Source organism: Dendrobates tinctorius, unplaced genomic scaffold (genome assembly GCF_039654945.1).
Source record: "Dendrobates tinctorius isolate UK_male_01 unplaced genomic scaffold, ASM3965494v1 ptg000396l, whole genome shotgun sequence".
Classification (NCBI taxonomy): Eukaryota; Metazoa; Chordata; class Amphibia; order Anura; family Dendrobatidae; genus Dendrobates; species Dendrobates tinctorius.
Genome location: NW_027362062.1, coordinates 3247088 through 3262021, shown reverse-complemented (window position 1 = coordinate 3262021; position 14934 = coordinate 3247088). Strand labels below are relative to the sequence as shown.

At 43.8% G+C, this 14934-nt stretch overlaps 1 protein-coding gene across 3 annotated transcripts in view; it reads right to left on the bottom strand.

Annotated features, from left to right (window-relative positions):
* The window catches only part of YIPF1 (Yip1 domain family member 1), a 28325-nt gene extending 25782 nt beyond the window's left edge, over positions 1 to 2543 (bottom strand). The window contains exons 1-2 of one of the 3 annotated variants that reach the window (XM_073563704.1): positions 2395 to 2543; positions 670 to 718 (exon numbers count right to left, since the gene is read on the bottom strand). In XM_073563704.1, coding sequence (XP_073419805.1) covers positions 670 to 700 — 31 coding nt within the window. In that variant the 5' untranslated portion in view covers positions 701 to 718; positions 2395 to 2543. The other 2 variants (XM_073563705.1, XM_073563706.1) reach the window with 2 other exon arrangements.
* Positions 2544 to 14934: the final 12391 nt, after the last annotated feature.

Genomic DNA, 14934 nt, shown 5'->3' with positions numbered 1-14934 from the left:
ATAGATTTTTATTAAACAAAATACACATTAAAAAAAAAAGAAACCATCAATCAGGATTACCCATGAAACATGTATGAAGAATCAAGAGATAGAGGAAATAGTCAAGACCATAAGAGTGGTGAAGCGGGTCAGTATCAGGCTGCAGGAATTTACTCGTAACCATGCAAAAACTTCATATGGCCAGAAGTATATTAATTAATAAACAAGTAAAGACAAAAAAACCTGACCTAATGAAAGAAAGATGAAAAATGTATCTTACCCATATTGCTGTAAAACGCCAGTCCGTGACATAACAAACGCCCCGACACGCGTTTCGCGCATGTGCTTTCTCAAGGGGAGTATTTGTATTAATGCTACTGATGAGCTCACGTGATATCAGAGTATGTTCGTGTGTTAACCGAGTGTCTTCAGCATGCTCGAAAAATATGGCAATCCCTGCATGTGTTACGGCTGTCTAACAGCCGCGAGACATGCAGCTGCGGGGACTTGAACGTATCTTTTGAGCCCGCCGAAGTCACTCGGTCAGCACCCCGAGAATGATCAGATAAGACCTTATCCGAGCAGATTTGCTCATCACTAGTTACTACATTTTATGTTTGCTGGGATAACTTCACCTGTGTAGTTTTTCAGGGGAAAAAAAAAAGTTTGCAAGTTTCTGGAACGTCTTACCTTGAAACTTAAGGTCATCTCGGGCCTCCATTCATTCACTATGTTGAACCTACAACAACCAAAACAATAATAGGACTGTCATTATCACGTTTCATTGCTTTCCCTGCCTATAGGCTCCTTCACATGAGCAGATTTTCAGCCTGAGAGCACTAAGACCAATGTTTTTCAATGGGGGCAGTGCAGATGACCAATTGTTTTTTTCACGGACTGACTTGTGCACTACGTTCTTCTGTACATCTGACACTCTCCCATTAAAGTCTATGGGAGCACAAATAAAACAATCAGATCCTGTGCGGAGGAACAGCAAAGTATCCAATATTTACAGATACATTGGAATTCTGTAACATAGGAAATAAAACGGTCTTATAAATTATTATTATTATTTATATAGCGCCATTAATTCCATGGTGCTGGACATGAGAAGGGGGGTTACATACAAAGTTATAGATATCATTAACAGTAAGCAAAATTACAATGACAGACTGGTACAGAGGGGAGGGGACCCTGTAAATGATTAATAGCTGCTGCTGTAAAAAACAGATTGTATGCGGAGGACAAGTGAGAAAAAAAATAGAGTTTTCTGGATGAAACGTTGAATAATTTTTATTTTATACCCTTGTGTGAACCTGCCCTGAAGGATCAATCACTGTTCTTAGGGGTCTTGTACCATACATGCATGCATGACCGCTGTGGCCAGTGACTGGCTGCAGCAGTCACATGGAGATCAGTGATGTCTTACTAAACTAAAGGTACTGTCACACTTAGCGATGTACCAGCGATCCCGACCAGCGATATGACCCGGTCAGGATCGCTGGTGCATCGCTAAATGGTCGCTAGTGAGCTGCCACACAGGCAGATCTCACCAGCGATGCAGCAGTGGTCGGGGGTCGCTACTTACCTGTCAGACGAGGCGATGAAGACGTCTCCCGCTCGCGTCGCTACCACAGGAAGCGCCCGACGAGAAACGGCCCAGGACGTTCTCGCGCGATCAGCGATAACCAGCGGGGAGCCGGTCGGAGGTAAGTATCACACATAGCAATATTGCTAGTAATATCGCTGCTGCGTCACAAAACCAGTGACATTACAGCGATATTTCTAGCGATATCGCTTAGTGTGACGGGGCCTTAAGACTGGGGGAGTCACAGCGTTAGTGCTGGAGCAACTAACTGGTGAGTATTGGTTGTTCTATTATGTTACATTACCTGCTGTTATACATTAAGAAATGGACAATTCCTTTAAGAGTATTCCCAAAATTGCAGGTTATGCTTTAGCCATAGGATGCGGGATCACTTACTGGTTGCTGAGGGTCTGAATAATAGGATCTAATGAGAAGGGGATAAAATTGGGAATTTGGCAAAATCTTTCTAAATGTGGCTGCTGCTGGTTGACAAAAGGTCCAGACTTGTCCTGACTGGTGCCGCAATATAATTCCTGGCTGCAACCTACAACTCCCAGCATGCCCTGACAGGCTGGTCGTGGAAGGCATGCTGGGAGCTGTGGTTTTCCAACAGATACAGGAGGATTACAAGTTCTCTCGTCTGGACATTTCCAATTCTATCACTTGCAGACACTAGTGGGGCGTGCTCAGTGACTGGGCACTTACACAGTGCACGGTCTGTAACAAGGCGGCATCTCCACCCGCTCACACAGCACCACAAGTCTCAGCAGGCACTGGTCACGTGACTAGGGAGCATATACATAGAATACACAGAAGGAACCACTTACTTTACAGTCCAGGTCACGTGACGATGCAGTTGTTGCCGGAAGTCAGCGCGCAATTAATCACGTGGTCGCCGTACAGCCAATCAGATCGGATGTTAGGCTGCCGTGCCTCCCGGACGTGATAGAGCCGGATCCTGTGGAGGCTGGAGAAAGCCGGATCTTGGTCACGTGACTGTGAAAGCCGGCTGCAACCCTCCTCTGCCTGCAGGGAGTGCACTACAAGTCCCAGAAACACACTGCAGAGGAGTATTACTATAGAACAGGCTCTGAGTGCGCTGGGGGACATCCATTAGATATGAAAAATAATCATAAACCTTCACTTCACATAAAAATCTGTGAGCTCTGAAGAAACCTGTCCAAATTATCCATTAGGTTAGTTTCACATTAGCGTTTTTTAGCGCTGAGCTTCGTGCGCAATAGAATCGCAAGCAAAAAACGCATCATGTGTTTTGTATGCATTTTCTTTTTTTAGGCGCATGCGTTTTAACCAGTTTCTAGCCATGTTAACTCTTAAAACGCATGCGCACACCTGCGTTCCCATAGACTGTAATGTGATTTTTTTGCGCATTCCGTGCGCATGCGTTTATTTGAGACAGGTTGGACAGACCAAAAATGCAACAGGTTGCGTCCGGCGCGCCTAGGCGCACACTACAAAAAAACGCATGTGCACGAAAACGCATACGAACGCGTGCATATGCTAGACCATGCGCCCCATGCTAAAGATAGGGGCACAGGAAGCATGCGCATGAACGCGCACGAAGTGCAGCGCTAAAAAACGCTAGTGGGAAACCAGCCTTAGAGGGGTTTAAGATAGGTGCTATGGGTTTGGCTGCTGTGAATCTGCCACAAAAAAACCATTGGATGGAATGTGAATTTTTTTTCACCTTTTAAAGGGAATCTGTCACCTATTTTTTCGAGTATCAGCTGCCGGCACCACCATCAGGGGCTTATCTACAGCATTCTATAATACTGTAGATAAGCCCCTGATGTAACGTGAAAGATAAGAAAAACAAGTTATATTATACTCACTGGAGGGGGCGGTCCGGCACCGCTCATCTCCTAGCGATGACGTCCTCTTTGCAGTGCGCAGGCGCCGGGAAAGGTCAGAGAGGTGCGGCGCCTGCGCAGGAGCCATGACGGGAAGCCAAGAAGAGGACGTCATTGCTAGAAGATGGGAGGCGCCAGACCGGACCACCCCTGGGTGAGTATAATATAACTCGTTTTTCTTATCTTTCAGGTTACATCGGGGGCTTATCTACAGCATTATAGAATACTGTAGATAAGCCCCTGATGGTGGTGCCGGCAGCTGATACTCGAAAAAAGGGGTGACAGATTCCCTTTAAATGTATTTTGTGGCTTTGTTCAAATTCACAATGTAAAGTTACTGCGCTTCGGAATTTACTCTTATGGCTTTGTGCACACCCTGTTTTTAAAAGGTAAAAAATGCAGCGTTTTACAGCACCAACAATGCGAATCTGCAATAACTCAATGTGTGCACATTGCATTAGGGCATGTTCACACCATGATTTTGTACAAATCCAACGTGGTTTTTAAGAATCAAGAATCCATCCCTGTTTGGGTTTTTTTTACAAGGTTTTCAGATCTGTTGCGGATTTGAAAATGTTTTTGAAGCTTTTTTTTTTTGCTATTTGTCTTAGGCTGTGTTCACACACACAGCGTTTTTTTCGCTGTTTTTCCCGCGGATTTGCCAAAAAATCCACGGGAAAAACGCGAAAAAGAAGCTTTCCATTCATTTCTATGCATTTAGCTCTGTTTGTGCACATTGATGCGTTTTTTACCGCGAAAAAAACGCATTGCGGTAAAAAACACAGCATGCTCATTAATTTCGTGTTTTTTTCCGCGTTTTTGGCTTTTTCCATGTGTCTAGAAACCGCGCAAAAAAACGCAAAAATCACAGTGAAAACGCGCAGAAAAAACGCGCAGTTTCTGGGAAGGGAGTCCTGTTTTTCAGCAGAAAATTTCTGCTACGTGTGCACTTAGCCTTAAATCACAATTTCTGGCATCTGTTTTTCTATTTCTCATACGTGAAGAAAAAAAAAAGGATCGTTTTTAGTGATGAGCGAACGTGCTGGGAAGAGGTGTTTTCCGAGCATGCTCGTGTGCTAACTGAATGACTACTGCATGCTCGAAAAATATGTTCTAGTCCCTGCTGTTGCATGTCTCGTGGCTGATCGACAGCTACAACACATGCAGGGTTTGCCTAAGGAACAGGTAATCCTTACATGTGTTGCAGCTATCGATCAGCCACGATACTTGCAGCTGCAGGGACTAGAATATATTTTTCTAGAACGCCAAAGAGCATGCTCAGATAACACCTTAGCCAAGCACGTTTGCTCATCACTAACCGTTTTCAGCATTGCCCTGGTTCCAATGTTTATCCATTTTTTGGTGATTGAATAAGTTCTGCCATTTGCGCATCACTTTGCTTTTTTCTCTTACCCATTAAGCAGTAAACAAAAAAAAGGACGTTTTATGAGTACTAGTTGTCATGATCAGTCCAGGAGGAAAAAGAAGCAAAGATTTCTATTTTCTCCAGCTATATAGCCGTATTTGGGCTTGTTTTCTGTGGGATGACTTGTACTTTTGAATAACACAATTGATTTTACCATATAGTGTACTGGAAAATAGAAGAAAAAGTCCAAGTGCTGTGAAATGGCAAAAAAATGCAATTTCACAATTGTTTTTGTTTTTTTTTATTTACCATGTTCACTACTTAAATGATTCCTATTAGGCCGGGATCACACTACCGTATGTGATGTGAGAAACTCGCACGAGTCTCTCGCATCAACACTCAGCGCTGCTGCCGGCACTTGGACCGGAGTGGCTGCTGCATCTATTTCTATGCAGCAGCTGCTCCGGTCCTGAGTGCCGGCGGCAGCGCCGGGTGTTGATGCGAGAGACTTGTGCGAGTTTCTCGCATCACACACGGTAGTGTGATCCCGGCATTAAAAACTATTTCAATTTGGCAGACGCAACCTAAAAGCCTGATTCATTGTTACAAAAGGAGCTTGGGAAAAAATGCAAATGATGAATCGAACCCTAAATTATTACTTCTAGTATAGACTGTAGGTGGCGCTAGTAACTGTAGAAAAGAGAGAGGAACACTTGCCGCAAATTAGGAACACACACCACCAATCTGATCAATAAAATATAAATAAATAATTAAAATTTACTCTTAATAATGAACCCCTTTAGCTTGTAGTGACCTAAAAAATACACACAAATGAATTGGATTTCTCCAAGTTAGGTAGTTATTACCTTAAGGTGTAATCTGAGCAAATGTCTGGACTCCAGAGGACCAGTAAAGAGCGCTGTGTGTCTTGATGTGAAGTCAGATTGAATGATGTTTGCCAGATAAACGTGGATTAATACCACTGCTCTTCAGGAGTGCTGTCCCGGCCGGTGACAGACACTCCACACTCCCCTCTTCCTGCGGCGCGCCGGCATGCAGTGTGCACGATGTGAAGCTGTGGTGTGAGATGAGCCAACAGGACCTTCGTGATGTTACCGGTCACGTGATAGATTACAGGGAGCACAGTGGACCAATTCCTCTCAGACTAGTTTCCGAAAAAACATGGTTTCCTTCATCAGGAAAAATTATTACTTGTTGGACAAATCCCAAAATATTTTCAGCAGTTGCATCTGGAACACGGCGGTGTGTTACATTTCCCAATTTTTTAGTTTTTGTCAGTGCCTATGAGATTTCAGTGACATATATGTCTTTGGATGCAAAGTGATATTTTCAATTTAGAGGAGTTGTCCCACTAAATACATTTACCTCCTATTCAATGAATCGATGACAAATGTAGGCTCTCTGGGACTACTGGAACCACAACCAATTCAGAGAATGGCAATCCTAAGCTTCCTTAATAAATATAGTAATTAGTAGTGGGAATGTATAACCAATGCTTCATTCATCAACGCAGTGATCACATGTGCACAACGTCGTTCACAAAGGATACTTTATGATCCCTGATTTTTTTTAATAACTAATTTTTATTAAATTTTATAAAATTTTACAATCAGAAATTAGACAAAACAATCACAATTTGGCTTAAAAATTGGAGGATCAGAAAGAATGGAGTACAATTAGAATGAACTCTTGGAAGACGTTGCCCCCTAGTGGCATCAAAACATATTCTGCAATAGAACAGAAAAAGACAGAAGTTCCAACAGCAGTTCCAAATGGTGCTAAGTTAAGATGACTTCATCCCCATACAACTATTACAATTGTTATAAAACCACAATACTAAATAAGATGAGACATATACATAGAGGAAGGAAGAAGAAACCTGTTCAAAAGCTAACATGCTGTTGTTTGGGCCCTAAAATAGTCCCAGGGAGCCCAGACAGTCCCAAATCTGTTAAACTTTCATTAAATAAGGCTGTCATGAGCTCCATCCTGCGGATGTCGGCTGTTCTATCCAAAACCTTCTGATAAGTGGGGGGAGTAGTCTGTCTCCAATGAAGAGCAATCAAACATCTAGCTGTCAACAGCAGTCTGGTCGAATTTCTCCCCATCCCTCTAGGGGAAACATTTAGTAGGTATATCGCAGGGTCCAGCTCAACCTCCACATATAATACCTTTTGTTTTAATTAAGGTTTTCACCTTTTTCCAAATTTCAGCCAGCCCAGGGCAAGACCAGAAAATGTGGAACTGAGAACCCGGTGGTGAGCAATAATGCCAGAAAATGTACGGGAGCTGGTGGTTCAGTCTATGAAGGAGCTCTGGAGTGTGATACCAAAACATCAAAATTGTATATTGGTTTTACTTATAAAGGCTGCAGATAGAGGATTTGGCCACCATTTCCCATATATTCTGCCAGCATTGGGGAGACGGCATCTTTCCCAGGAAAGATTCTCATTTAATCATATACGGATGTTTCAAGGGGGGGGGGTCAGTCCGAGGGGAACTCAAGATCCTGTAAATATCTGATATTAACCCTTTAGTTGTGCCTTTCTTACAAAGCCTCTCAAATTCCGTTGGTTGAGAAACACGTCAATAAGCCATATAGTGAAGACGCCAGGTGCTTAATCTGCATGAACTGGATATTGCTATAACTATATTAGTTATAGCAAATCTAAATTTTATAGCATCAAACTAGAGAACTTCTAATGTGTTTCCATCCACCAAATCCGCAAATCTAAATAATCCTGCTGAAATCCATGGGTGGACCAATGTCGTTTCTAAACTGGTATCAGAAGATGGTATATAAAAGATATCATTTTAGGAAACCAACACAAAATGCCTTGCACATGAGAGCCACAGATCCCTCGTAAACTGCATAAGGCCCATTCGGGGCTCCATACTGGCAAAATTTTCGGGGCCCCCTTGAGACTCGGCCCAGGCTCCACCCAGCCCCGCATCCACCCCTCAAACTGTCCACAGTCCCACTGCTCTCTCTTGGAAAAACTCCACTTCTCACCAATCACATAACAGGGTAGACACTTTTGGCTGGGCTCTACTCTACTGTAACCTACTAAATATTTGTTAAAATGCGCAATACAATTTAGGTATATTTTTATTTATTTTTCAATTTTTAAAATGACCAATAATATCACATACAAGGAACAAATACCGCTACACCATGTCCAGACCACTTATTACCACCACATAGTGACCTATAATACCACATACAAGGAACTAATACCGCCACACCATGACCAGACCACATATTACTACCATAGTGACCGAATAATATCACATACAAGGAACAAATACCACCGCACCATGACCAGACCACATATTACCACCACAAAGTGACCAAATAATAGCACATACAAGGGAGAAATACCGCAACACCATGTCCAGACCACATATTACCACCACATAGTATTATGTTTTAGTATTGTAGTATTCAGTCACTATCACCATAAGTGGCATTATACACAGGAGATCTGTATTTAGTATGCAGTGTCTGTGTACAAGTAATATAGTGATCAATTACATTATACACAGGAGCTCTGTATATAATGTACAGGTAACACAGTGATCACTGGTGACATTATACACAGGACCTCTGTATACAGTATACAATGTATAGTGTCAGTGTACAGGTAACACACTAACTCACCAGTGATATTTCTAGGTGAAGTCCTTCATCCTTGCTTTTCATTCATCCAGCACAGATCGCCATCACGTCTTCCAGCCAGGGCTCGTCTCTGCAGGAAATAACACAGTTATCTAGAGCTCCACTTGCAGAACACATTACTTATTTTTTCCCAACTTCTACATTACACCACATGAAGAAAAAAAGGCGACATAGTGTCACTCTGCACAGTAACAGTACCGCCCCCCCATTTAAAACAGTATCCTCCAAAAATTAAATACATCACTGCAGTAATAATATCCCTTAATTAGCCCCTATGGTAATAATATCCCCCATCCTGACCCCTGTGTGTCTCATTCCTGGCTTTAGCCATATGTTCTCCCATCCCGCCCTCATATGATCTCCATCGTATCCATCCTGCCCCATGATCCTGTGTGATCTGTCTCCAACCCTGCCCCATCTGTCTCCAATCATGCCCCGTATCTCCATTCTGCCCAGTGTCTCCAATCATGCCCCGTGTCTCGCATTCTGCCCCCAGCGTCCAGCATTCTACCGCCAGCATCCAGCATTCTGCCCCCAGTCTCCAGCATTCTGCCCCCAGTCTCCAGCATTCTGCCCCCAGTCTCCAGCATTCTTCCCCATGTCCAGCATTCTTCCCCATGTCCAGCATTCTGCCCCAGTCTCCAGCATTCTGCCCCATGTCAAGCATTCTGCCCCAGTCTCCAGTATTCTACCCCCATGTCCAGCATTCTGCCCCAGTCTCCAGAATTCTGCCCCATGTCCAGCAGCATTCTGCCCCATGTCTGGCAGCATTCTGCCCCTTGTCCGGCAGCATTCTGCCCCAGTCTCCAGCATTCTGCCTTAGTCTGAAGCATTTTGCCCCAGTCTCCAGCATTTTGCCCCAGTCTCCAGCATTCTGCCCCATGTCCAGCATTCTGCCCCAGTCCAGCATTCTGCCCCATGTCCAGCACTCTGTGCCCGGGCCCCCCGGATCACCGCTGTCAAAAAACAGACAAAAAAAACAAGTTCTCCTTATCTGGCTGCGCTCCAGCGGCGAGCGAGGCTCCGTCCCTCCTAGCTGCTGAAGCGCGCTCTAGCCGGCGACTGACAGTGACGTCAGATGCCGGTGATGTTCACGCTGCAGCTGACGTCAGCTGCTAGCCTCCAATTAGCTGGCAGCTGTTAACTATTGACGTGCGGGCCCGCATGTCAATGTCAATAGCGTTTAGCTGCCACCCGCAGCGCCGCGCTAAGGGCCTGGTTTACCTGCCAGTAGGGGCCCGGTGAGCAGAGGAGACCGGACCCGATGCGGGCCCCCTCTGCCCACCGGGCCCCATACGCCAGTCAGGGTGGTAATGCCCTGATGGCGGCCCTGGGCCCAACAAAGTAAATGGTATCTTAATAGACTTGGTCGACCGTAAAAAGGAGTTAGAGTGGATCGGGGCCAACCATATCTTTTCCATTTCTGTCCAAATATTGTAAGTCCATAATGAAGCCCATGAAGAAATCCTCCTCAGGTGTGCTGCCCAATAGTATTTAACGATATTTGGAACAGACAAGCCACCTTGTGATCTATGAGATGTGAGAACACTTTTGGATATTCTATGGCGTTTTTTGTTCTGTTCCATGTGAACTTCATTATAGCAATTGGAGAGACCTAAGTTCCCCAAGGGGAACCTTAACAGGGTAGTCTCAAAATAATGAAGTAGCTTAGGCAGGAGAGTCATCTTAAAGGGAATCTGTCACCCTTTTTTGGACTATGAGCTCCCGCATCGACATCAGGGCTTATCTACAACATTCTGGAATGCTGTAGATAAGCCCCCGATGTAACCTGAAAGAGAAGAAAAAGGAGTTAGATTATACTTACCGGGGGGCGGTCCGTTCTTGGTCTGATGGGTGTTAGGGTCCGGCGCCTCCCATCTTCATACGATGCCGTCCTCTTCTTCCCTTCCTGTCTTGGCTCCGGAGCAGGCACCGGACCTCTCCTGGCGCCTGCACACTGCAGAACTCTGCTCTGCCCTCAACAGGGCAGAGCAGTGCGCCTGCGCCAGAGCCACAACAGGAAGGGAAGAAGAGGACGTCATCGCTGCAAGATGGGAGGCGCCGGACCGGACCACGACTCCCTCCGCACCGCCCCTTGGTGAGTATAATCTAACTCTTTTTTCTTATCTTTCAGGTTACATCGGGGGCTTATCTACAGCATTCCAGAATGCTGTAGATAAGCCCCTGATGTCAGTGCCGGCAGCTCATATTCGAAAAAAGGGTGACAGATTCCCTTTAACTGAAGCTATCAGGCCAATCATTGAGAGCGAAAGTGGCCTCCTCTTAATCAAAAACCTCCTCAACTCTCCTAAAGGAGACGGATAGCTACAATTATATAAATTGATATAGGAAGAGGACATATTAACTCCCCCCCCCCCCCCCCAAGTATTTAATAGCCTCGGTTTTCCATCTAAATTTAAAGTTTGTCTTTAAATAGTTAAGGATATTAGGGGGAATGTTCAAGGGTAAGACCTCTGTTTAAGAGCTATTTAATTTCTTTCCCAACAGCTGTCCATACTCCTTCAAAGTGACTATGAGGTTGGGGAGTGCTATAGTGAGGGTCAGTAAAACGTCATCAACAAATAATGAAATCTTAAAATACCTTATTCTTGACTTCCACCCCTGAGATATTATGATTTTGACGTATCATTGCCGCTAGAGGATCTATACACATTACATATAGCAGGGGGAAAGCCTTGTGCCATTCCAGATGAGAAAAGAAGGGGAGACACAAAAGTGCAATTTAATCGAGGCTGAGGAGGATCTATACAATGCCTTTAATGCTGTAAAAAAAAAAGCTCCCGAGATACCAAATGTTTTCACTGTTTCAAACAAGAAAGACCAGTTAAGTCGGTCAAATGTCTTTTCTGCGTCTAAACTTGAAATAAGTGTTTGTGTTTTATTTTTCTTGGACACATCATTCAAATCTATTGCCCTTCTGGTGTTTTCCCCTCCCTGGTGAAAAGGGACAAAGCCTACCTGATCCTTACTAATAAGCCGGGGTAGCCACTGATTAAGTCTAAGCAACTTTTCCAAAGGCAAGTTTTTCAAGATTTCAGCTATTTCCTCTTGGGTAAACAGAATATTAAGAGAGTTTATCGCTTCAGGGACCAGGACTGGTAAATTTAAATTGGATAAATAATTTTTCTATAGCGAGTCCCTTGTATTTTAATCCGAAGGAAGCGTATCCTGGAGATTATATAAATTACTGTATAAATTATAAAATAAATTATAAATCTCAGCTGTATTGTAGTGCATAGTGCCATCTTCACTTCTTTTTGCTTGGGGATTCGAGGACAAAGTCCTCTCCATCAATTCCCTCGCCAATAGTGTGTGCGCTTTATTGCCCTTTTCATAATATTTTTGCTTTGTGTATAAAAGTAGTTTCTCTACCTTTCACATAGATAGGTCTTTCAACTTATTTCTAATCTCTACCACCCTCCTCCAAAACCTGCAGAGAAGGAGATGCAGTTAGTTTTTGTTCTCCTCTTTTGAGTTGCAAAGAAAGATTATTATATTCAAGTTTGACTTTTTTTTTCCATTTGGAACCCTCTTTAATACAATGACCCGTCATTATTGCCTCATGAGCCTCCCACAGCATTGGAGAAGAAACTGAACTTTCATTTAGGTGGAAAAAGTCAGACAGATGCTCTAGTAGAGTTTTCCTAATGTTAAGGTCCTCTCCATTCCAGAGATATGGCCTCCTCTTTCATCTTCTAGTCTTTTTAGCCAAGTGGGCATGGTTTACAACTCTTTTGGGTGGTCATCATCTTGAAGACCACACTCGCTTGTCTTAAAAATATTCGATTTATATCCAGGGAAAATGAAAGTCATATCTCAAGCGTAAGAAGAAAAGAAAAACAGAGCTGGATTTTGGACAATAGTGGCATTTACACCAGGTTAAACAATTAAATTTATGTGACAGGCCATACTTAAAGGGGAGGTCCGGTCAAAACCGATAAGTCTGCAGTCACTCTGTATGACTGCAGACTTCTGAATCCCCCCAGTGCATGCACTGTGCGCTACGGGAATTCACTAGTTTCAGACCCGTGAACGGAGGGTATGTATGGGTTATACATACCCCCGGCCAGTGGGCGTGATCTAGTGACGCCGCTGAGCAGTGGGTATTTCCGACTAGAAGGCATGGCTTCGCTCGATACAAGTATATGGAGAGCATGGCCCTGCCCGCTGGCCGGCAGCGTCACTAGACCGCGCACACTGGCAGTATGCATAACTCATACATACCCTCCGTTCTCTGATCTGAAACTGGCAAATCCATGCAGTGCACAGTGAGTTCGAAGGGGGATTCATAAGTCTGCAGTCACACAGAGTGACTGCAGACTTATCCGTTTTGACCGGACAACACCTTTAGTACGAGCTGAACATAAAGAGGAAGCCAGGGCTGCAGCTGATCCCGGACTTCCTCTTCATGTTCAGTTTGTCTGAAGGCGGAGACAGTGACGCCAGCACTGATTGGGCGCCGAGCATCATGTGTCATTCTACCGCATCACAGCCCCAGGACCGCAAGTGCTGACACAGGTAGAACGGACTCTGCACAAGAGGTGAGTGTAGGCTTTATTATTTTATCTGGGCCGAACATTTAGTTTAAGAAGGGGTTGTCCTAGTAGTGGACAACCCCTTTAAGGCCTCAAAGGAAACTGTAATGTAAAACTTTCTTGTGGCTCACTGCAACCTGCTCTTGATAAATGCAGAGCATTAATTAAAATGAAGAAATTGTAAAATAGAAATTATCTGGTTACAAAAGAAATAAAGAGGCCGAGTAAATTCCTTCCTTCCCGTTCCGTTGATCTTATCTGTGTTTGGATGAGTAGTGACATGCACATAAATAAGAGGGTATATAATAAACTACTGAAGCAATACTTTGCATAATGGAATTGTACAACTAAAAAAACTGAATTATTTAACATCCTGCTCATTCCAAGCAGTAAATGGTGAAAATCTAGGTTAAACATTAAGGTTCATGGAGACCCCCTGAAAAGTAGCGACATCATGGAAGAGTTGTGGAGTCTCTTGGATGCCGCACAAACTTCCAACAGCGATTTCCTTGCCGTGAGGCTCAGATCCTACATCATCAGACTCAGCGATTCATATTCAGGAGTGAAATAAAGGCATAAAAGGTGCGTGGTCTGTGAAAAAAGTGGCCTTCCCTTTATATAGCCACATTAGTGGTGACATATTAGCTGTCATCTCTTCTGGCATTCAATTCTTTATCAATATGGTAATCATCTGTAGCAGTATAAAGTGGCCCTGAAAGCAATAAGGCCGTTCGGGTAGCTAAAGTGGTTGTAATTAAGAAGACAGGGTGAAGAACCGAAGCAGATGGAATCCATTGAAATAACAGGGTTCATCTGTTGTCTAAATGGAGCGCCTTGTCAAAGGGGCTACTCCACTTCAGTTTGCATCCGATTGATGCATATTCCACGTGAATTCTGTTTCTTTGATCCTGGAAAGCAAAATACAGATGTGAACAGAGCCAAAGGCTGAATTTACACCACTCCTTGGTCGCTGTCCATGACTCCGTAGGGGTTTCTGTCTCAATACCCTAAGAAAAAGTGTGCCCCAAATGGAGCCACTGACTTTATTAAGTCTAAAGGATTTATAGTCAGACACAATAGTATAGTCTTTACTGTTATATCTAACTAGAAAGACACTGATGGAAATGAAGTAAATAAAGGAGTCCAAAGTTCTGAACAATGGCTCCAGCTGGGGCACGTTTTAATCTCGTTTTTCAGATATTTAGATAGAAGCCCTTGACATATTAATAAAGACCGAGACATGGTTTTAATCTTGACTTACTCCGTCTTTTGTAAGAAATATACCAGATTGGTAGTGTCACGATAGGCAGGCTGCACTTGTGGGAATGAAGAGATCTTCATTATAGAAATTAGATTTTTAACACATTTTGGTGCCTTTCTCAAGGTAAAGGACATTAGGTTATTAGTTTGAGAAAGACGCCGGTCCGGCGCTGAAATACATTTCTACAACCAAGACTTCTGCAATCCCACAAGAGCAGTCCGCCAAATGTGATACTTCTAATCTGGTAAATTACTATCTGGAAGAAGATTATCCTTCAGCCAGCGGATTTAAGGATCTTTTAGGTGTTCTCCTTTGATCCCTACGGTATTGACCTATTTCGTGTGCTTTTGTCCCATCCAGATTTCTTCTGGAAGGAATGGGCACCATACATGTGATGGTTGTACAAATGGACACACACTCTACCGCTTTGATGTACAGTCACCTCTTTAGGGTCCTGAATGGTGGGTTGGTTCCACTTTCATGTTACTTTAATCTCATGAGCATCTGGAATCTGCAACTAACTTGGCTCAATGTGAGGCTTTACCTTGAACTTGTGGCTCCTGACAGTTAAGGGCACGTGTCTCCAAAGATGCGTCCTCCGCTATCAAGTTGG